The sequence below is a fragment of the Procambarus clarkii genome, unplaced genomic scaffold, assembly GCF_040958095.1.
Source record: "Procambarus clarkii isolate CNS0578487 unplaced genomic scaffold, FALCON_Pclarkii_2.0 HiC_scaffold_112, whole genome shotgun sequence".
Lineage (NCBI taxonomy): Eukaryota > Metazoa > Arthropoda > Malacostraca > Decapoda > Cambaridae > Procambarus > Procambarus clarkii.
In genome coordinates this window covers 2,279,181-2,303,307 of record NW_027189145.1, presented here as the reverse complement: position 1 = coordinate 2,303,307, position 24,127 = coordinate 2,279,181, and the positions used below count along the sequence as shown (strand labels likewise).

The 24,127-nt window shown below is 44.0% G+C and overlaps 1 protein-coding gene across 1 annotated transcript; it reads left to right on the top strand.

The window, feature by feature from the left end:
* The first annotated feature begins 10,115 nt into the window (after nucleotides 1-10,115).
* Nucleotides 10,116-11,504, top strand: LOC123753387 (tigger transposable element-derived protein 1-like). The gene has a single exon (XM_045735382.2). It carries the CDS (start codon nucleotides 10,116-10,118, stop codon nucleotides 11,502-11,504), a length of 1,389 nt encoding a protein of 462 aa, XP_045591338.2.
* Nucleotides 11,505-24,127: the final 12,623 nt, after the last annotated feature.

Here is a 24,127-nt window from a genome sequence, read left to right as displayed (position 1 = left end):
GAACTGGATGGAGGGATGGATGGTGGGGGGACTGGATGGATGGATGGATGGTGGGGGGAACTGTATGGAGGGATGGATGGTGGGGGGAACTGTATGGAGGGATGGATGGTGAGGGGAACTGGATGGATGGATGGATGGTGGGGGGGAACTGGATGGATGGATGGTGGGGGGGGAACTGGATGGATGGATGGTGGGGGGAACTGGATGGAGGGATGGATGGTGGGGGGACTGGATGGATGGATGGATGGTGGGGGGAACTGTATGGAGGGATGGATGGTGGGGGGGAACTGGATGGATGGATGGTGGGGGGAACTGGATGGAGGGATGGATGGTGAGGGGAACTGGATGGAGGGATGGATGGTGAGGGGAACTGGATGGATGGTGGGGGGGAACTGGATGGATGGATGGTGGGGGGGAACTGGATGGATGTATGGTGGGGGGAACTGGATGGAGGGATGGATGGTGGGGGGGAACTGGATGGATGGATGGATGGTCGGGGGGAACTGTATGGATGGATGGTGGGGGGAACTGGATGGAGGGATGGTGGTGGGGGGAACTGGATGGAGGGATGGTGGTGGCGGGAACTGGATGGATGGATGGTGGTGGGGAACTGTTGGGATAGATGGTGGGTGGAACTGGATGGATGGATGGTGGGGGGAACTGGATGGAGGGATGGATGGTGAGGGGAACTGGATGGATGGATGGATGGGGGGGGAACTGGATGGATGGTGGGGGGAACCAGATGGATGGATGGTGGGGGGAACTGGATGGAGGGATGGATGGTGAGGGGAACTGGATGGATTGATGGATGGTGGGGGGGAACTGTATGGATGGATGGTGGGGGGGAACTGTATGGAGGGATGGATGGTGGGGGGAACTGTATGGATGGATGGATGGATGGATGGTGGGGGGAACTGGATGGATGGATGGATGGTGGGGGGAACTGTATGGAGGGATGGATGGTGGGGGGAACTGTATGGAGGGATGGTGGGGGGAACTGTATGGATGGATGGATGGAACTGGATGGATGGATGGATGGATGGTGGGGGGGAACTGTATGGATGGATGGATGGTGGGGGGGAACTGTATGGAGGGATGGATGGTGGGGGGAACTCTATGGATGGATGGATGGTGGGGGGGAACTGTATGGAGGGATGGATGGTGGGGGGAACTGTATGGATGGATGGATGGTGGGGGGAACTGTATGGAGGGATGGATGGTGGGGGGGAACTGTATGGAGGGATGGATGGTGGGGGGGGAACTGTATGGAGGGATGGATGGTGGGGGGGGGAACTGTATGGAGGGATGGATGGTGGGGGGAACTGTATGGAGGGATGGATGGTGGGGGGAACTGTATGGAGGGATGGATGGTGGGGGGAACTGTATGGAGGGATGGATGGTGGGGGGAACTGTATGGAGGGATGGATGGTGGGGGGAACTGGATGGAGGGATGGATGGTGGGGGGAACTGTATGAAGTGATGGATGGTGGGGGGAACTGGATGGAGGAATGGATGGTGGGGGGAACTGTATGGAGGGATGGATGGTGGGGGGAACTGTATGGAGGGATGGATGGTGGGGGGAACTGGATGGAGGAATGGATGGTGGGGGGAACTGTATGGAGGGATGGATGGTGGGGGGAACTGTATGGGGGGATGGATGGTGGGGGGACTAAGTGGATGGCAGGTGAGTGGGACGAGGAGGCTGGGGGACAGGAAAGAAAATCTTTCAGAAACACCATCCCTAGAATCATGTAAGGAAAGAACACATGGAGGACGAGTGGGTGGGCAGGTGAGAGTGAGTGGATGGATGAGTAGCAGGGCGGGTGGCAACATGGGTGGATAGGCAGGCAGCAGTGGTCGGGCAGGTGTCAGTGTGTGCAGGCGGGCAGTACTGAGATGGTTGGCAGAGAGGGCAGAGTGGGTGGATGTGTCGGCAGAAGACCGAGCAGGTGGCAGATTGTAAACTATGGTGGTGGGTGACTGATGGTAGACTATGGTGGTGGGTGGCTGATGGTAGACTAAGGTGGTGGGTGGCTGATGGTAGACTATGGTGGTGGGTGGCTGATGGTAGACTATGGTGGTGGGTGACTGATGGTAGACTATGGTGGTGGGTGACTGATGGTAGACTAAGGTGGTGGGTGGCTGATGGTAAACTAAGGTGGTGGGTGGCTGATGGTAGACTAAGGAGGTGAGTGACATGGTAGACTAAGGTGGTGGGTGGCTGATGGTAGACTAAGGTGGTGGGTGTCAGGGTGGGCAGAGAGGGTAGGTAAGTACAGTGGAACCTTGAATAAAGAATTTAATCCGTTCCGGCTCTGTGATCATCATGTGAAACGGACGTCATACAAAACGAATGTCCCCATTGACAATAATGGAAATCAAATTAATCCATTCTACCACTGAAAAACATCATTATGATATTCGATGTTTTAAATAATGGAGCAGCCTACCTTACATACACTGAACAAACCTTTAGGACATTTTTCTTTCTTCAAATTTGTTCAATATTTTTTTTTATTTGTCTTATAGCAAAAGGTTCGTTTGGTGTTCGGCAGGTAGGCTGCTCCATGTTTCTTAAATAAAAAAAAAATAAATAAAAAAAGGTTGAAACAATTTGGAAAATGGACAAATGCCATAAAGGTTCATTCAATGTTTATCAGGTAGGCTGCCCCATTATAGCAATTTTTCTGTTTCAAATGTGTTCCATTTGTTTTGCATTTTTCATTTACGTCTCAATAATGGAGCAGCCTACACAACAAAGACTGAACGCATCTTTATGGCATTTGTTCTGTTTTTCAAAATTTTTCATTTTTTTTAATTTTTTATTTTTTTATTTAAGAAACATGGAGCAGTTTACCTGCCGAACACCGCACGAACCTTTTTGAAATTTGTTGTTTTTCAAAAATTTTCATTTTTTTTTTTTTATTTAAGAAACATGGAGCAGCCTACCTGCCAAACACCAAACAAACCTTTTTGACATTTGTTCTATTTTTTTTTTTTCAATTTTTCATTTTTTTTTTCTACAAAAAAGTCAATGCTTTGCAACATCTCAGCAGTCACCCCTTTATATCCCAGCATCATTAGCATCTTTAACCCTTAAAGTGCGCATCACGTCATATGAAGTGTAAATCGTTTTACCAGTCAACTGCGCTTCACGTCATATGACGATTATGGGTACCGCGCACGATTTGAATGGCCCGCGGTGTAGCTGGGGGTCCCATACGCTGCCCAGGGGCTCTAGTAAACAGCGGCCATTTTGAAAAAAATTCCCGCTCACGAACCGAAGGCATGGGAGGCCTCAGTTTAGCGAGAGTCACCATGGCGAGCACACGGTCAAACGCCTCACGGGCACGCACCACTCAGTCCCTCACCCCAGAGCAAATAGCCCACGAATTATTCTCTGAAGGTGAAGAAAGTGTGTTTGATGATTCAGACAACGATGAGGATTATACACAATTGTCGGGTGATAGTAGCAGCAGCAGTGAGAGTGAGAATGACCGCCATGCCATGGCGAGGCCTCTACGCTCACCCATGCCTCCTCAGCCAGTTTCTACCCCAATTCTACCACGACCTCACAGTTCCTGTGGATATTTTCTGTTTGAGGGTGACGAGTCAGAGGGAGGTGACTCCTTTTCTGGGTTTAGTGACTCAGATCATAGTTTTATTGAGCCTGTGGCTGGTACCAGTGGTGTAACTGGGCGAGAAATTGTCGCGTCAGCAGCATCTCGCCCGGCCAAGCGCCACCGCATGGCACCACATGAGGGACCAAGACCCTCGTGTTCACGTGCATCCACCTCGCGTGCATCCACTTCACGTGCATCCACCTCACGTGCATCCACCTCACGTGCACGTAGCCGCCGTGCTTCTCGCAGACGGTATTCAGCTCCTGGTCGCCGGTATGCATCGCTTCCTCGCCGTCTTTCCTCTGCATCTCGCAGGACGCCTGGTGTACTTGAGTGGAGTGATGGTGACGATTTTATTCCTAATATTCCTCACTTTGACGATAAAGATGTAGGGATTACAAACCTTTTCCCTAATCAAGGTGAGGACATGGCTGAGATGGAATATTTTACAGCATTCTATGATGAACCACTCATGGAATACATTGTACACCAAACGAACCTGCATGCTGCTTACCTGATTGAGAGGGAAATCACAGAATCTTCACGACTGCAGCGTTGGAAAAATACCACAGTTGCGGAAATGTATGTGTTTTTGGCACTCTGTTTGTTGATGAAGCACTGTCACAAACATGCAATAAGTGACTATTGGAGCAAGGACAAGACAATACCAACACCTTTATTTGGGAAATATATGTCACGAGACAGGTTTCAGATACTCCTCAGGTGTCTACATTTTGGAAGTGTTCAGGACCGAACACCTGATGATAGACTGTGGCGAGTGAGGCACTACATGAACGATGTTATTGGAAAATTCAGAGATTTTTACGTACCAGCACAGAAGCTGGTGGTTGATGAATCTCTCGTACTTTTCAAGGGACGTGTTCCATTCAAACAGTACATTCCCTCAATACGAAACCGATTTGGCCTGAAATTTTTTGTTCTTTGTGATTGTGAGACAGGATACATGTTACACATGATTCTGTACTCGGCTAGTGATGTAGACATTCCCGGTAACGACGAACATGGATTCTCGGGGAGTGTAGTGAAGACCATCATGGCTCCGTGGATGAACAAGGGACACATTTTATACACGGATAATTACTATACTGTACAAGTCCCTTGCTAGCTCGGTTCTTGCTAGAAAATAGAACCGGATTGGTTGGTAGAGTAAAGCCACAACGAAGGGAAATGCCTGTTTGACAACGACATTGCAGTTGGTGAGTGTCAGAGAAGGAAAAGTGATAACATTCTGTCAGTTTGGTGTAAAGACAAAAGAAAGGTGAACTTGCTGACAACAATTCATGATGGAACAATGGTGAACAGTGGGAAAGTGAGCCATAAAACAAACGCACCACTATATAAGCCAGACTGTGTTTTAGACTATAATATCAACATGCGGTTGATTGATAAATCAGACATGATGATTGGCACTGCAGAGTGTGTGCAGAAGACATGTAGGTGGACGAAAAAAGTGTTCTTCCATCTTGTGGACATGAGCATGCTGAACTGTTTCAACATATACCTTGTGAGAACTGGACGTAAGCCCACTTTCCGTGACTTTGTATTTGATGCTGCAATACAGTTATTAGGAAAGTTTGCAAAAGATGTCCCAGGTATTCAGCGGCCCATCATAAACCCACTGTTGCAGCATGCTGGTACTCCACGCCTCGCTCACACTGAAGGCTTCCTAGCACACAGACTCAAGTATTTCCCACCAGCTGGGAAGCGTGCAATAGCCCAACGTGATTGCTTGGTGTGTAAAACAACGACACGTAGAGACAAGAAACGGAAGCTTGTGCAAACATGGTGTGAAACGTGTGGTACCCCAGTATAAGCTGTCGACTGCTTCAATAACTACCACAGTCTAGAAAAACTTCTAAGTGTGCTTCAAAGTGTGTATAGCGTGTGCGAGTATGTAAATATGTAAACATATAAGCAGATAGCGTGTGCGTGTGTGTAAATATATACAAATATAAGCAGAACATACAATATAATAGACTGTAATGACATATTATATTGCCGTAATTGAAAACATTTGTGTGCGCCTGTGTATACTCAAATATGCAACAATTATTGATACAAAATATGTTCAAACAGTATTTGAAACACAATTAGTGAAAAAAATTGGATAAAATGCGCCTAGACGTTGTAAATAAATAGCGCGAAAATATATTTGTGGCAAATCTGGCTGTTTGAGGACCGCGCGCAACGCCTCTGGGGCGCGTACTGCATGAGCGAACATGCAGATTGTGACGTCATCACTGAGCTTTCCGGCTCTATTGCAACAAAAGTAAGTACAATAGATTTTTTTTTTATTTTTCCCGTGATCAGTAAACAGAACTTAACAGATTAGCAAAAAAAATAAAAAAAAAAATTTTCAAAATGACATGCGCCTGTGCGGATGGCAGGATATTAGACCCCGAGCATGTTAAGGGTTAAACAAAAACAGCATAATTTATTTGCATCGTCGGAGGCATCCGAGAATGTGCAAGAAGCAGCGCGACCCCACCATGTGGTGTCATCGTTATTCAAACGAGCGGTCGCCATACAAGACGAATTGTCGGCGATCGGGCCGGTCGTTACCCAAAATGTTCTCCATTTCAGGTGATCGTTATTCGAGGTACCTCTGTACAATGAATTTTTTTTTATTCCACATGCTCAGGGAACACAAATGAACACTTTTATAAGACAATTTTTTTTTTTAATTTTGCTGCTGTCCCTGGCAGTGTTAAAGGCCTTAGCCCCATAGCTGCTGCCTCCCAAGGGTTAATGACCTTCCAAATGCCTCTAAACACCTCAACCCAATTTTATTTGCTGATGACACAACCTTTATTTCCTCCAATCCTGACAGTCTTACTCTGAATGATACAGTGAATACTGAACTAAATAAAGTTCATCTTTGGTTAACTGCTAACAAACTCACCCTTAACCCTTCTGCTGTTCAGGGCTTAACCCTTAAGCTGCAAAACAAACACATTACTAGCTGGGGTGTGTAACTATCGCAGAATTGCACACCAAACCTATTAAAGTGTTGGAGTACCATGCAAGATTTAACCCTTAAACAACGCAACACTGCATATGAAGTTTTGAATAACTGACACAAAAGTGCGCATCACTGCATATGAAGTTTTAGAGTACTACACAAAATTTAAACTGCCCACAGACACACGGGGTTCACAGCACCTTCTTCAAGGCTCTTATAAACAGAAGCCATTTAAAAAAAAAATCATGGGCAACATTCCTGGATGTGAGGGCCTCAGTACTGAGTGAGCCACCAAGGCTGGCACACACAGCATGAGCTCACAGCATTGCTGTTCAGCTTGTGATTACAGCTTCGCCTAAAAAATGTAAAAACATATATGTAACCGGTATTATTTAGCAATGATTGTATTACAGAAGACCCCTGACTGTGGTAAAAATGACCAGGATTCTGATAATAGCAGGATTGTTGTGACAATTTGTGCTGTGCTGTGGGAGTAATATTGAGGGTGGGGGGGGGGGGGGCTGTAGCATCGTCTGCCGAATCTATGTGGCCACCTGTTGCTGTCTGTACTTACTATTCCGGCTTAGTGATTCGCTATGGTGAACAAAACGTACAGATACTTATATATAACATCTATATATAGTGAATAGAAGCAAAAACAGTATGGTGGGAGGAAGATGTTGGCGAGTGAGGTGTTGAGGGAGGGAGTTGCAGCCAGTGGCGGGCTGGTTGGTGTGACTCCTTGCTGCTTTTTGACTCAGCATACCAACTTTATTGGTTCGTTATGATGAACACAAATGTAGATACTTATATATAATGTGTATATATAGTGTAATAACAGCAAAAGAAGTGTTGGGAGAAGGCATTTTGGTGAGGATGGCCTAATCTGTATGACATGTCATGCTGTGTAAGGGTGGCCACTATGCTCTTTGGGCACAATATTTACTTAGTTGAACAGTTATGGTGAACAAAACATGTAGATACTTATATAAAGTGAATAAAAGCAAAAATCAGTATGGTGGGAGGAGGATGTTGGGGAGTGAGGTGGTGTTGAGGGAGTAAGTGGTGGTGAGTGGTTGGCTGGCTGCTGTGTGTTGGCCACTACTCGTTGATTTTTTACTCTGTATAACATCTTAGTGGTTCGTTATGGTGAACAAAACATGCAGATACTTATATGTAACTTGTGTAGTGTAATATCTGCAAAACTATTTGTTTATTTTTTATGAACATAAATGAATCACTAATATGCACACCATAATTTTCAGTGTAGCGATGATTCACACATTTTATTATAGAGCACCACTTGGTTTTCCGATTGGGGTTGGAGAGTCACACTACACGAACCAAGTTCAGGTAGGAAGCAGTCCGCCAAGCCTCACACCGACCGGGGTGGGAGTTACCCTACACGAACCAAGTTCGGGTGAGGAAGCAGCCAGACAAGCGTCGCACCGGCCTGTGGTGGTGGGTGGGAGATGGTTTAGTTTGCCCACTGACCGTTTTTGGTGCCACCTCTATGGTGCCTGCTACCCTGTGATGTCACAGATTCTCAGCCTATTGTTCCCATTGATTTGTCACAAGGCTGGAGTGTTCATTCCGTGACTTTGTTGGATATACAGTGGTACCTTGCATAACGATCGCCCCACAAGGCGAATATTTTGGGTAACGACTGGCCCGATCGGCGAGAAATCGTCCCATATGACGAACGCTCGTTTGTGTAACGTTGTTGGAAATTTCCAACACTGAATACAACACGGGTGTATTCTCATTAATTATTACTAATTCTACTAATCATTGTAGTGATAAAATTAACCCAACGTAGAGTTCACATGTACTAATAATTACATCTGTACAATAAGGCTAGAATTCTTACGTCACCCGACGCCAGTATTGTGTCAGATTCCATTGTAATAAACACATTTATATCCAGTGTGTCTGAGAATTGAATTTGAGTCTCTATAAACAACGGTGTTCTGTGTGATAATTAATTACAGATAAACTGATCCCCAACTAAAGCCAAATAGAACGTTTATAGTTATAACTGTTATCTAGTAATAAATTTAACGTCACGCGTGAATGCCCTGGAGAGACTTTAATTCATCTCCATTGTTCGTTTACTATCATAAAACGGGCAAATAATAATATTTAACTCCTCTAAATAATAAACCCGTCCAAACCCGAGCATTTCAATCACAACTGCGAGAAATGATAATATCCGTAATAAATAATTTGAGTAACAAATGCGGGACGCGGAGGAGACGCCAGTACACGAGGCAACACACTCACGACGAGACGCCATTACCCAGCCACCAGGGTAGACGCCATCAAGAACTCCAGAAGAAAGTCGCCACTGTGAGGTGTGAAGAACCTTTGCAGACATTAACTTTGCTGGTGTCAGTGTCACTTTACATAACAAGTTGAATTGTCAAGAGATTTAATTTGACATTCAGCTAGAACCTGTTAAATTTGGTTCTATGTAATACCACGTGACCGGCCAGTGAAGCGCGTCAGTATCTAGGATAGGCTGGACCGGAACCTAGGACGCGAACTTCGGCAAGCCTTAACTTACACAGTGCCCTTATTAGCTAAGTACCTTTATCCTTATTTGATGCATCATATAGGGGGTGGGTTTATAGCTGGGTAGCTTGTCGTGACGCCGTGCGACAACAAAAACTACAGGTCATTATTTAATCTTATTATTAATCTCACTTTCTTGAACATAGATATCTAGTAGCTTAATCTGTTGCTACTGAATACAATTTGATTTACAGCGTGTGTGAAGAATTCTCCGAGCTGTCATTTCCCATGTTAATCAACTCCCAGTGTTCCATGACGAGTCCAGGAGAATCAGAGGATGAGTCGTAACTAACTTCTTGGAAATCATCTTCAAGCTAAGACTCCTTTCGTATTCCTTGATTTCTATTATCTGTATTCCTTTACATGCAGAACTCTGTTCATTGGATTGACATGTGTTTATTATAACTATTAATGCTTATGTTCGTGATTTATGTTCTCATTGATGATAAAGATAATGATTCTATAAATGTTCATAGGATTAGATTATTATACATTGGATTGGTGAACGAACCACACTAGTTCCTGGACGTATTGAGTTCCAGTAATAACCCCCCAATATAGGTGTTTGAGGCTTTGATTCTTTTAATTATACAGCCCATTAATTATTTCAGTGATCATATTCTCTAGTATTTTATCCATAGTTACTGGTTCATCTAGGAATTTTCTAATGATCATATTTTCTTAGTTTCCCTCTTTACTATAAAAGCGGGTGGTCCTTCATAATTGATTTTCATTACATTAATATTTAAATAAATAGAGTCAAGCCCCAAATGTCCCACAAACGTCAACACCACATGGTGGGGTCACGCCGCCACTGTCGACAGTGTTGTATTGGTGTCACACATGACCAGTATCCATCTGTATCGCTCCACACACAATTCTGATATTCGTGTTGTTTTTGTTTGTGGTTTTGTGACTACAATTCTGAACGCACGATGTCGTCCAAGAAGCAGCCTGCGAAAGCAGGAGTTTGCAAGGGGAAGAAAGAGGCAATCACTGTGGAAGTGAAGAAAGAGATCATAGCAAAGCACGAGCGTGGTATTCGTGTGGTTGATCTTGCCAGGGAGTATGGCAGGGCTCCCTCAACAATATCCACCATACTGAAGGGCAAGGATAAATATAAGACGCTTGACGGGGCCAAAGGAGTTAGCAAGCTCACCAGCAAACGTCCAAAACTCCTGGAAGATGTGGAACGGCTACTGCTGGTGTGGATGAATGAACGACAATTGCATGGCGATTGTGTCTCTGAAGCTATCGTTTGCGCTAAGGCTAGGATGCTGTATGTGGACCTTGTCAGGAAGATACCAGGTGCGTCGTCTCAAGATGAGGTATTTAGGGCAAGCCGTGGCTGGTTTGAGAACTTTAAGAAAAGGAGTGGTATACACAGTGTTGTGCGACATGGGGAGGCTGCCAGCTCTGATAAAGGTGCTGCTGAGGCTTTTGTGCCAGAGTTCCAGAAATTTGTTGATCAGGAGCAGTTTCTGCCACAACAAGTTTTCAATTGTGACGAGACCGGCCTTTTTTGGAAAAAACTGACGAAGAGGACCTACATCACGCAAGAGGAACAATCATTGCCTGGCCACAAACCGATGAAGGATCGCCTTACTCTCGTGCTCTGCGCCAATGCAAGTGGCGATTGCAAGGTCAAGCCGCTGCTCGTCTATCACTCAGAAAATCCACGTGTGTTCAAAGCGTTTAAGGTTCACAAGACACGGCTGAATGTGATGTGGAGGTCGAACAAGAGGTCCTGGGTCACGCAGATCTTCTTTAGTGAGTGGGTAAATGACGTTTTCGGCACCACAGTGAGAAATTATCTCGTCGACAAGCAGTTACCACTCAAGGCCTTGCTTGTGCTCGATAATGCACCTGCGCATCCTCGCCAACTGCAAGATGATCTGTTCCCTGAAAATCAGTTTATCACCATCAAGTTTCTTCCTCCAAACACCACGCCACTCCTCCAACCCATGGATCAGCAGGTCATTGCTAATTTTAAGAAGCTCTATATGAAGGCCTTGTTGGAGAGATGTGTTCATGTGATTGACACCACAGAGCTGACCCTCAGACAATTCTGGAAGGAGCAGTTCAATATCATGGGGGCCTTGCGTTTGATAGATAAGGCCTGGGAAGGGGTGTCACGGAGAACCCTACACTCTGCATGGCGAAACCTGTGGCCTGAGGGTGTCCCTGAGCGAGACTTCGAAGGTTTCGGTCCTGCACCTGCATCTGCATCCGCACCTGTGGATGACCCGGAGGCTCTTTTAGTGGATGATATTGTCGCTCTGGGACACACACTGGGTCTGGAGGTGGATGCCGCTGATGTGTAGGAGTTGGTGGAGGAGCACAGTGATGAACTGACCACCGAGGAACTCCTGGAACTGCAGAAAGAGCTGGTGCAACAGGAGGTACAGGAGCTCTCATCGGGGGAGGAGGAGGTCTGCGAGGATGCTATCCCATCTAGTGAGATCAGGGACGTGCTGGGCATGTTCGAAAAGGTGACAGCATTTGCGGAAAAGCATCACCCTGATAAGGCGGTGACAACACGGTGCGTGAACCTGTTTAATGACAATGTGCTGTCTCGATTTAGGGACATCCTCAAACGGAGACAAGTGACAAGTGCAAGTGACACGCGATATGGTCAGTGGACAGGGTGGGAAGAGACGTGCTAGTGATATTGAACCACAACCCGGTCCTAGTGGGGTTAAATTCCCAAAGAGAGCGAGCCCGCCTGACCCAGAGGTGGTGTCACCCTCCTCCCCATAAGCCCTCTCCTCCCTCCCTCCCGATCAGCTCCCTCAAGCCAGCGACGACTCTTCATAAGGTAAAGTGAATATACACATGGAAACAGTCAAACAAACATTTATTTAACATGTACAGTATAATATTACCAGTGTATAATGTCATATTGTTGTTTTAGGGGGTGGAACGGATTATTTGTATTTACATTGTTTTGGGTGGGGAAAATGTTTTGCATGACGCCGGTTTCACATGACGACGGCGGCGTTGGAACAGATTAAATTCGTTATGCGAGGTACCACTGTATCTGCACAATCAAGGAACTTCCGTGCACCATGTCGGCTCCAAATGCACGCATTGTGTCAGTGAAAGCATCAACAAGTGGGATACATAAAAGAAAGAGGTCAGTGATGACATTTGAGAAGAAAGTTAAAATAATTAAGAAGGTGGGGAACGGTGTCCCGAGAAGTGTCGTGTGCGTTGAATATGGCATTAGCAAAAGTACTGTTTTTTATCTTCTTCAGGCTAAACCTATAATTTTTTACTTTCTCTAAAAGTGAAAGTTGTAAGGCAATACGAAATAGAAAGGTAGTAAGTAAAGCAAAGGTGGAGAGTGTTGATAATGCAGTGTGGGAGTGGTACAGAGGTGTGAGGTGACAAAGAAGCCAGTGGCAGATGATGTCACAAACAAATGTCAATTAAAGAGTCTTTTGCAATGGCTTCCAAGAAAGCTCGCATTGCATCACCTGCACCTGACTCATCACATGTTGACCCAGTCAACCCAACACCAGTCAAAGTCAACCCAGTGAGGAGAGAGGCAGAAAGAAATTTTGAAAAAGGGATTGCAGACAAATGTAAAACAGAACCAGGTCTATTCTATAAATTCATAAACAACAAATTGCAGGTAAAGGATAATATTCAGAGGTTGAAAATGGGAAATAGATTCACAGAAGATGAAAAGGAAATGTGTGAAACACTAAACGAAAAGTTCCAAAGTGTGTTTGTACAAAATGAAATCTTTAGGGAACCAGATACAATAAGAATTCCAGAGAACAACATAGAGCACATAGTGGTGTCTAGAGACAAAGTGGAAAAAATGCTCAAGGAGCTCGGTAAGAACAAAGCAGCTGGCCCAGATGGCGTTTCACCATGGGTTCTGAGAGAATGTGCATCTGAGCTCAGCATTCCACTTCACCTGATCTTTCAGGCATCCCTGAGTACAGGAATCGTAGCAGACGTGTGGAAACAGGCTAACATAGTTCCAATCTACAAAAGTGGCAGCAGGGAAGACCCCCTCAATTATAGACCTGTATCATTGACAAGTGTAATAGTGAAAGTATTGGAAAAACTAATCAAAACTAAATGGGTAGAACACCTAGAGAGAAATGATATAATATCAGACAGACAGTATGGTTTTCGATCTGGAAGATCCTGTGTATCGAATTTACTCAGTTTCTATGATCGAGCCACAGAGATATTACAGGAAAGAGATGGTTGGGTTGACTGCATCTATCTGGACCTAAAAAAGGCTTTCGACAGAGTTCCACATAAGAGGTTGTTCTGGAACTGGAAAATATTGGAGGGGTGACAGGAAAGCTTCTATCATGGATGAAAAATTTTTTGACTGATAGAAAAATGAGGGCAGTAATCAGAGGCAATGTATCGGAATGGAGAAATGTCACAAGTGGAGTACCACAGGGTTCAGTTCTTGCTCCAGTGATGTTTATTGTGTACATAAATGATCTACCAGTTGGTATACAGAATTATATGAACATGTTTGCTGATGATGCTAAGATAATAGGAAGGATAAGAAATTTAGATGATTGTCATGCCCTTCATGAAGACCTGGACAAAATAAGTAGATGGAGCACCACTTGGCAAATGGAATTTAATGTTAATAAATGTCATGTTATGGAATGTGGAATAGGAGAACATAGACCCCACACAACCTATATATTATAAGAACATAAGAACATAAGAACAAAGGTAACTGCAGAAGGCCTATTGGCCCATACGAGGCAGCTCCTATTCTATAACCACCCAATCCCACTCATATACTTGTCCAACCCGTGCTTGAAACAATCGAGGGACCCCACCTCCACAATGTTACGCGGCAATTGGTTCCACAAATCAACAACCCTGTTACTGAACCAGTATTTACCCAAGTCTTTCCTAAATCTAAACTTATCCAATTTATATCCATTGTTTCGTGTTCTGTCCTGTGTTGATACTTTTAATACCCTATTAATATCCCCCCGGTTATGTCCATTCATCCACTTGTAAACCTCTATCATGTCACCCCTAACTCTTCGCCTTTCCAGTGAATGCAACTTAAGCTTTGTTAATCTTTCTTCATATGAAAGATTTCTAATTTGGGGAATTAACTTAGTCATCCTACGCTGGACACGTTCAAGTGAATTTATATCCATTCTATAATATGGCGACCAAAACTGAACTGCATAATCTAAATGGGGCCTAACTAGAGCAAGATATAGCTTGAGAACCACACCAGGTGTCTTGTTACTAACGCTGCGATTAATAAATCCAAGTGTCCGATTTGCCTTATTACGAACATTTATGCATTGATCCTTTTGTTTTAAATTCTTACTAATCATAACTCCCAGATCCCTTTCGCAATCCGACTTCGCAATCACAACACCATCTAGCTCGTATCTTGTAACTCTATCATCATTACCTAACCTCAGAACTTTACATTTATCAGCATTAAACTGCATCTGCCAATCCTTTGACCATTTCAAAACCCTATCTAGATCAACTTGAAGTGATAGTGAGTCCTCCTCCGAATTAATTTCCCTACCGATTTTCGTATCATCGGCAAATTTGCAAATGTTGCTACTCAAACCTGAATCTAAATCATTTATATATATTATAAACAACAGAGGTCCCAGGACAGAGCCTTGAGGCACTCCACTTACAACATTTTCCCACTCTGACTTGATTCCATTTATACTAACTCTCTGTTTCCTTTGGTATAGCCATGCCCTAATCCAGCTTAATATAGCACCCCCAATACCATGAGACTCTATTTTTTAATCAGTCTTTCATGTGGCACTGTATCAAAAGCTTTGCTAAAGTCAAGGTATACAACATCGCAATCCTTACCACTATCAACTGCCTCAACAATGCTAGAATAAAAAGATAACAAATTTGTTAAACATGAACGGCCATTTATAAAACGATGTTGCGACTCAATTATTAATTTATGTTTTTCAAGATGAAGACGAATTTTATTTGCTATTATAGATTCGAGTAACTTTCCCACAATAGACGTTAGGCTAATTGGTCGATAGTTAGACGCAAGTGATCTATCTCCTTTCTTAAAAACTGGTATCACATTAGCAACTTTCCAAAACTCTGGCACTCTGCCTGACTCTATTGATTTATTAAATATGGTTAACATCTTCATATGCGTGGAGAGAGTTAAGATCCATAAAACTCCAAGCTGGATTTTACTGTCAAATAAACTTACTGAACCTCTCTCTCATTCGTAATAAAATTATGAAGATTTTTCCCCTGACAATTTTACTGCTCTTATGTTCTTAGAATTTCGTATGGATCATTTAATGAAGGGAAGTTCCAAACCATAGATATGAGAAATTGTGGGAGTTTTGGAAAAGAAATATCGCGATCCATGGGAGAATATTTGATAGTATCCATTGTCTCAGAACCGACATGTAATAAAGAAATGTTCTAATGCCCAACCAAAAGGGTGAATAACTGATCAAGAAAGAGAGAGAGAGAAGATTAAGCCACCCAAAAGGTGGCTTGGGCATGAATAGCCCTTAAGTGGTGGCCCTTTTGAGCCATTTCCAGTATCAATAGACGATACTGGAGATCTGTGGAGGTGCGACTGCACCCTGCGTGACGGGAGATGTCTCCCGAGAAATGTGAGAAATCTTTAAAGAATTCTGATAAAGAAAGAGATCTAGGGGTGGTTCTAGATAGAAAACTATCACCTGAGGACCACATAAAGAATATTGTGCAAGGAGCCTATGCTATGCTTTCTAACTTCAGAATTGCATTTAAATACATGGATGGCAATATACTAAAAAAATTGTTCATGACTTTTGTTAGGCCAAAGCTAGAATATGCAGCTGTTGTGTGGTGCCCATATCTTAACACTTTGGTGCATCCCGCTCGCCACCCCTCAACTGTGCGATATGGGACCCAGGGTGTCACAGGAGTGCGCGTAAATTCTGAAAAGTGTATACTCTCTTCAACTTTGTCACCTTAATTCTCGTCCTACGAGATTAAATTTGGTATCATTGTGTTCGCAATAGAATTCTCTACAGCACTAAATGCATATAAACTCCAAAAGCCTGGCTAATTACCCGCAGCAAACAGAGAAAGTGCGAACGAGTTACCCAGGAGCGCGCAAACGCGATAAAATGTTTTCACTATTTTCACTCTGGTCACCTCAATTTTTATCCTAAGTCTTTCATTTTGGTCTCAATGTGTTCGCAATAGAATTCTCTAGAGGAACATTAGCATATAAAATAAAAAACCTGGTCACGCTCCAACCGCCGACGAGTTGAAGACGGGCCACAAGTTAGCCGCGAGTGAGTGCTCAGCCGCCTTCCAGCTACACTCCCAATTCCCGCCCTTTTCAAGCCTTTCTTTCGCAATTTTCTTCCTGGAAGGGCCTTGTTCATGATCACTATCCATCGTGGAGTAAGCGTAGATAGTTTCTAAAGCCGCAGTAAGAAATATAGCCACAGAAAATAGCCGAAATGTTCACACGTTAGAGATGCGAGGGGAGGCGACATTGGTCACAACAGTGGAGCGAAAACAATGGGCCCACGGCATGTGCCAAGCTGCCTGAGGGCCACGAGGCTCAACAAAGAAAATGGGAAGACATTGGCGCGCATTTTAAAACCAGTCCCAAAAAAATCGGATAAAAACCTGATTTTTGGTGATTATTTAAAGTGGATGGCGCAATGCTGCGTCATCCCCAGAATTACCGCCAGTAAACGGATGACGCAATGCTGCGTCATGCCCGGGCAAAAGTGTTAAGAAGCACATCAACAAACTGGAAAAGGTGCAAAGACATGCTACTAAGTGGCTCCCAGAACTGAAGGGTAAGAGCTACGAGGAGAGGTTAGAAGCATTAAACATGCCAAAACTAGAAGACAGACGAAAAAGAGGTGATATGATCACTACATACAAAATAGTAACAGGAATTGATAAAATCGACAGGGAAGATTTCCTGAGACCTGGCACTTCAAGAACAAGAGGTCATAGATTTAAACTAGCTAAACACAGATGCCGAAGAAATATAAGAAAATTCACCTTCGCAAATAGAGTGGTAGACGGTTGGAACAAGTTAAGTGAGAAGGTGGTGGAGGCCAAGACCGTCAGTAGTTTCAAAGCGTTATATGACATAGAGTGCTGGGAAGACGGGACACCACGAGCGTAGCTCTCATCCTGTAACTACACTTAGGTAATTACACTTAGGTAATTACCACCAACATCCACCACTACCTCTTCCATGTAAATAACTATGCTACATCAACATCAATCAACATAAGCAGATCAGGACTTCACTTATTGGCGAGTACAAACAAAATATGGTCGCATTTATGCTATGAACCTCTCGATTTTCCCCCTAGAGTTTATTTTAAAAATCAATAATTTTTTTTTTTACATTTCTAATTTATTTTTTCCCTCCATTTCTCGTTTACGAACTTACATAATAACCAACGGGTCTCGTCCCCAAGGGGTTCGGAAACCAAGTGGTGCTCTGTATATATAAATATATCACACTACACACTATTGAATAATATTACTGCAAAAAATTTTGAAAAAATCAGAGACATTGAAGTAATTAGGTAATAATATCTTTGTGGCAACTCCCACTTGACAACTCAGGCAGAGCAGACCTCCTCTGGTGCCTGCTATGTCAATGCCTCTTTTTTTTTTTTTTGCCAGACTTCCCCGCGCTATTTTGACCAAAATATGCCCCTTGTGATTTTATTTTTTTTCCCATGATCAGGGAACACAAATAAACACATTTGTAAGACAAAGTATTTTTTTTTTTTTTTGTGCCTGTGGGTGTTGAAGGCCAAATAGTCTAGAGCAGCTTAGAGGTTAAAAGTCTAGTGACTACACGAACCCCGTGTAGCCACGAGACTTTTAACCTCTAACCTGCTCTGGGCTATTTGGCCTTCAAAACCCACAGGCGCAAAAAAAAAAAAAAGTCTTACAAAAGTGTTTATTTGTGTTCTCCAATCATGGGAAAAATAATACAGTATCCACTCAATTTAACAGCCTATATGGGGCTGAGCCCAAGTCGTTATTTACGGAGCTCCGTTATTTCCGACGTTAAGTCGGGTCGGTTAATTTTTCAAGTAACATTCAGGTAGGATATATTTTACACTGTATAACTAAAATTAAATAAAGTTCATTGTGTAATTGCATTCCAATTTAGTGCACGGCCGACGATTAAGCCAGTTGCTGGCTGCTGCATGGATGATGTGTGAACACGCTCTGATCAAGTCCAGATGGGTGGGAAAAAATTGATTCATTCCTTTGTATTGAAAAATATTTCATGTATCAATCAGTGAGTTAATATTGTCTTGATAAAATTTTAGAGATGTGTTTTGATTTACCCTGAACAGTGCAGGTAATGTATTTTTAATGTTACGACACAGGCTGTGGCGGCCATGCCATAACAATGGCGATCGAGCCTTGTCACTGAGAGCTAGCCAAGACGAAATATTTTGAGCTCACCTTTTCTCTGCTGACGATAGAATATACATTTGCAGACTAATATGTAGCTTTTGTTGAAAAAAAACAATTAATATCTTGTAATACTATAATAAAATTGGTAAATTGACTTACTTTTAATGTTACGACACAGGCTGTGGCGGCCATGCCATAACAATGGCGATCGAGCCTTGTCACTGAGAGCTAGCCAAGACGAAATATTTTGAGCTCACCTTTTCTCTGCTGACGATAGAATATACATTTGCAGACTAATATGTAGCTTTTGTTGAAAAAAAACAATTAATATCTTGTAATACTATAATAAAATTGGTAAATTGACTTACTTTTAATGAAGCTGAAGATTACGAAGCTGTGAAGATTACGTCATCCTCTGCAGCGCTTGTTTTATATTGTTTATATTGTATACAGGGTACATACTGTATGTACAGTACACTTATTTTCAGGCACTCACTTCACACAACAGCTAGCCTTACTACTAATTCACATGAGTTCTAATTCTACTTCACTATTGACAATTATGTTGAATGTTAAACTCTGCTGCTTCTCGTGCATGAGAATATCCTTTATCAAGTTTCTTAATTAACTCCAGCTTCTGTGCAACCGTCAGGCGCTTCCTTTGGGGAACTTTTGGCATTTTGTAAATTAAAAAGATCACAATTACAGTACAGTAATATCCTTCACAATTGAAGCTAGCCGCGCAAGTTCACGGTAAACAATGGGAACACATGGCCCGGCGGAGTACATACTAGGTCCGTGGGAAAAAAATACCTAGTGCCTATACATACTATAAAAGGTATTTAATAAGAAAACAAAGACTTTTGCTTAATAAAAACTGTTTCAAAATATTTTATTAATAATAATTTACAATTTTCTTCATTAAAGTGAATCATTTTAAAAGAAAATTAAGATGTAATATATGACTCTGGACGATCCAGGTCGGTGGCGGCCTGGTCGCCATGTGAGGGGACGCTGATGCCACAACAAACCCAATACCGACTGTCGGTAATATCGACCGCAGACCGGTATAGCAGGCTCCAGATACTGGGCTCCCAAACCGGTCGTTAATACCGGCAGATCGGTATAAAAGAGGCCGTTAAATTGAGTGGATACTGTAAAAAATCCTAAGTGGCATATTTTAGCCGAAATAGCGTGGGGAAGTCTGGCAAAAAAGAGGCGCTGACATAGCTGGCACCAGAGGAGGTCTTCTCTGCCCGAGCTGTCAAGCGGGAGTTGCCACATAAATATTATTACCTAATTACTTCAATGTCATCAGCTTGCTTGATACCTGCTTGATGGGGTTCTAGGAGTTCTACTCCCCAAGCCTGGCGACTTGTCAGAGTTTGGTCCACAAGGCTGTTGCTTGGAGCAGCCCGCAGGCCCACATACCCACCACAGCCCAGTTGGTCCGGCATGTTTTTTAGAAAACAATTGAGGATGTCCACGGTTGTTCCGGCAATATTTCTTATAGTCGCTGGGAGGACGTTGAACAACCGTGGACCCGTGGACCTCTGATGTTTATAGTGTTCTCTGATTGTGCCTATGGCACATCTGCTTTTCACTGGTTCTATTCTGCATTTTCTTCCATATTGTTCACTCCAGTATGTTGTTATTTTACTGTGTAGATTTGGGACCTGGCCCTCCAGTATTTTCCATGTGTATATTATTTGGTATCTCTCTCGTCTCCTTTCTAGTCATTTGGAGAACTTTGAGACTATCCCAATAATTTAGGTGCTTTATCATGTCTATGCGTGCCGTATATGTTCTCTGTATTCCCCCTATTTCTCTGTATTCTCAGCTTCCTCAGGACTCTTGTAAACAGATGCCATTTATAAAAAAAAATATAGTGGGCAACATTCCCGGGTGTAAGAGCCTCAGTACCGAGCCACCATGGCTGGTACATGTTGCTGGTGCACGCAGCACGAGCTAACAGCACTGCTGGTGCACGCAGCACGAGCTAACAGCACTGCTGGTGCACGCAGCACGAGCTAACAGCACTGCTGGTGCACGCAGCACGAGCTAACAGCACTGCTGGTGCACGCAGCATGAGCTAACAGCACTGCTGGTGCACGCAGCACGAGCTAACAGCACTGCTGGTGCACGCAGCACGAACTAACAGCACTGCTGGTGCACGCAGCACGAGCTAACACCACTGCTGGTGCACGCAGCACGAGCTAACAGCACTGCTGGTGCACGCAGCACGAGCTAACAGCACTGCTGGTGCATGCAGCAGGAGCTAACAGCACTGCTGGTGCACGCAGCACGAGCTAACAGCACTGCTGGTGCACGCAGCACGAGCTAACAGCACTGCTGGTGCACGCAGCACGAGCTAACAGCACTGCTGGTGCACGCAGCACGAGCTAACAGCACTGCTGGTGCACGCAGCACGAGCTAACAGCACTGCTGGTGCACGCAGCAGGAGCTAACAGCACTGCTGGTGCACGCAGCACGAGCTAACAGCACTGCTGGTGCACGCAGCACGAGCTAACAGCACTGCTGGTGCATGCAGCAGGAGCTAACAGCACTGCTGGTGCACGCAGCACGAGCTAACACCACTGCTGGTGCACGCAGCACGAGCTAACAGCACTGCTGGTGCACGCAGCACGAGCTAACAGCACTGCTGGTGCATGCAGCACGAGCTAACAGCACTGCTGGTGCATGCAGCATGAGCTAACAGCACTGCTGGTGCACGCAACACGAGCTAACAGCACTGCTGGTGCACGCAACACGAGCTAACAGCACTGCTGGTGCACGCAGCATGAGCTAACAGCACTGCTGTTCAGCGTGTGACTACAGCATCGCCTAAAAATGTCAAACTATATATGTAACTGGTATTATTTAGCAATGATAGTATTACAGAAGACCCCTGACTGTGATAAAATTGACCAGGATTCTGATAATAGCAGGACTGTTGTGATAATTAGCACTGTGTACAGTATGGTGGGAGCAGTAATGCTGAGGGAGGTCGCATCTGCTGACTTTGTATTCACCTAGTTGTATTCACCTAGTTGTGCTTGCGGGGGTTGAACTCTGCTCTTTTGGCCCGCCTCTCAACTGTCAATCAACTGTTTCTACTACTACAATTTTAATTTTTTATTTTTCACACCACACACACACACACACACCCCAGGAAGCAGCCCGTGACAGCTGACTAACTATTTACTGCTAGGTAACAGGAGCATAGGGTGAAAGAAACTCTGCCCATCGTTTCTCACTGGCGCCCGGATCGAACCCGGGACCACAGGATCACATGTCCAGCGTGCTGTCCGCTTGGACAGCACGCTCCAAGCGGACCTGTGGCCACCTGTTATTGTCTGCACTCACCATACCAGCTTAGTGGTTCACTATGGAGAACACAAATGTAGATACTTATATACTGTATAACATATGTATATAGTGAAATAACAGCAAAAGGAGTATGTTGGGAGGAGCCATTTTGGTGACAGGTGGTGTCGACTGCTGGCTGCTGTGTCTCTTGACAAGCAATTTTGTTGTGGCCACTGTTGTTTGGGCACCATACCAGCTTAATTGTACAGTTATGGTGAACAAAATATGTAGATACTTATATATAATGTGTGTTTATAGTGTGAAAACAGCACAAATGTTATAGTGGGAGTAGGAATGCTGGCGAGTGAGGGAGGGAGCATCAGCTGATTGTGTGGCGATCTCAATTATTGTCTTGACTCATCATACTAGCTTAGTTGTACAGTTGGTTCACACATTTTATTATATAAATATATCACACTACACATTATTGAGTAATATTATTGCCAAAAACTGAGAACAAATCAGAGACATTGAAATAAATAGGTAGTAATATCTTTGTGGCAACTCCTGCCTGACAGCTTGGGCGGAGCAGACCTCCTCCGACACTTGCTCTGTCAACGCCTCATTTTTGTCAGACTTCCACACCCTCTTGAAGCCAAAATATGCCACCTATAATTTTTTTTATTATTTTTCCCGTGATCAGGGAACACAAATGAATACTTTTTATAAGATGAAAAAAAGAATATGTATTTTTGTATTTCTTGTGCCTGGGCATGTTGCAGGCTATAATTGCAAGAGCAGCCCCTGGGGTTAACCCTTAAACTGCGCAACACATCAATAGCTGTGGTGAGTAACTGTCATGGAACTGCGCACCACAGCTATTCGTGTGTTGGAGTACCACGCAAGATTTAAAAGTCCCACGGCTATATGGGGTTCACATCAGCTTCCTCAGGGCTCTTGTGAACAGATGCCATTTAAAAAAAAAATCATGGTCAACATTCCCAGGTGTGAGAGCCTCAGTACTGACTGAGCAACCAAGGCTGGTGCACGTAGCATAAGCTATCAACACTGCTGTTCAGCTTGTGACCACTGCATCTCCTAAAAATGTCAAAATATACATGTGCCTGCTATTATTTAGCGATGATAGTATTACAAAAGACCCCCCCCCCTGTGATAAAAATGTCCAGGATTCTGATAATAGCAGGAATGTTGTGATAATTAGCGCTGTGCATAGTATGGTGGGAAGAGCAATGCTGAGGGAGGGATTTCCCCCCCTCCCCGACCCCTGAAAGAACGATAAGTCCAACATTTAAAGACGAGAAAAAGCCGCTTGCAGAAACTGCTGAAGCGCAGACTTTTCAAATAGCAAGGACAAAATGGCAATAAAAACCTAAGAACCAGGGCCCAGGTAGAGGCCAACAAGGAAACGAGCACCACGCACCAAAACGCGAAGCGAAAAACCGTGACACCGCAACCCACAGGAGCGGCACCACCAGCCCCAGCAGGGCAGAACGATGCACATGTCGCAGAGGAAGAAATGAGGAGAACTATGTAGAACATGTACTGCACTAAAACATAAATGTACTGTCCTGAAAGGGAACACAAAGAAAAGGCCCAACGAAAATTAACTGTAGGGCAGGAGTGGATGATCGGAAAACTATATCTACCAGCAAACACTGCAACGCAGAAGCTGGTAGTGACAGACAAGGATAAGAGGAAGAACTCAGACCTATAATGGAACACTGGGCCCGTTCGACAACAGGGAACTGAACATGAACACAGCCCAACTTAGCACGAGCATGAGAAAAGCCAACATGCACCTTCCAAGATACACAACAATGTGTAGTATAGAGGTACTGTAGTAATACATAAAAATGCAAAGAAAAGACCTTAACCCTCAAACCGCTAGGGGTCCAAATGGAATTAACACCCACAGGCGCAACAAAAAAAAAATCCAAAAAATTCTTTCAACTTATAGAAGTGTTAATTTTTGTTCCCTGATCACGGAAAAAATAACAAAAAAATCGTAGGTGGCATATTTTAGCCGCAATAGGGTAGGGAAGTGTGGCAAAAAAGGGGCGTTGACAGAGCCTTCGCTGGACGAGGTCTACTCCGCTCAAGCTGTCAGGCGGCAGTTGCCACAAATATTTTATTACCTAATTATTTCAATGTCTCTGATTGATTTTTTTAGTTTTTTTTTGCA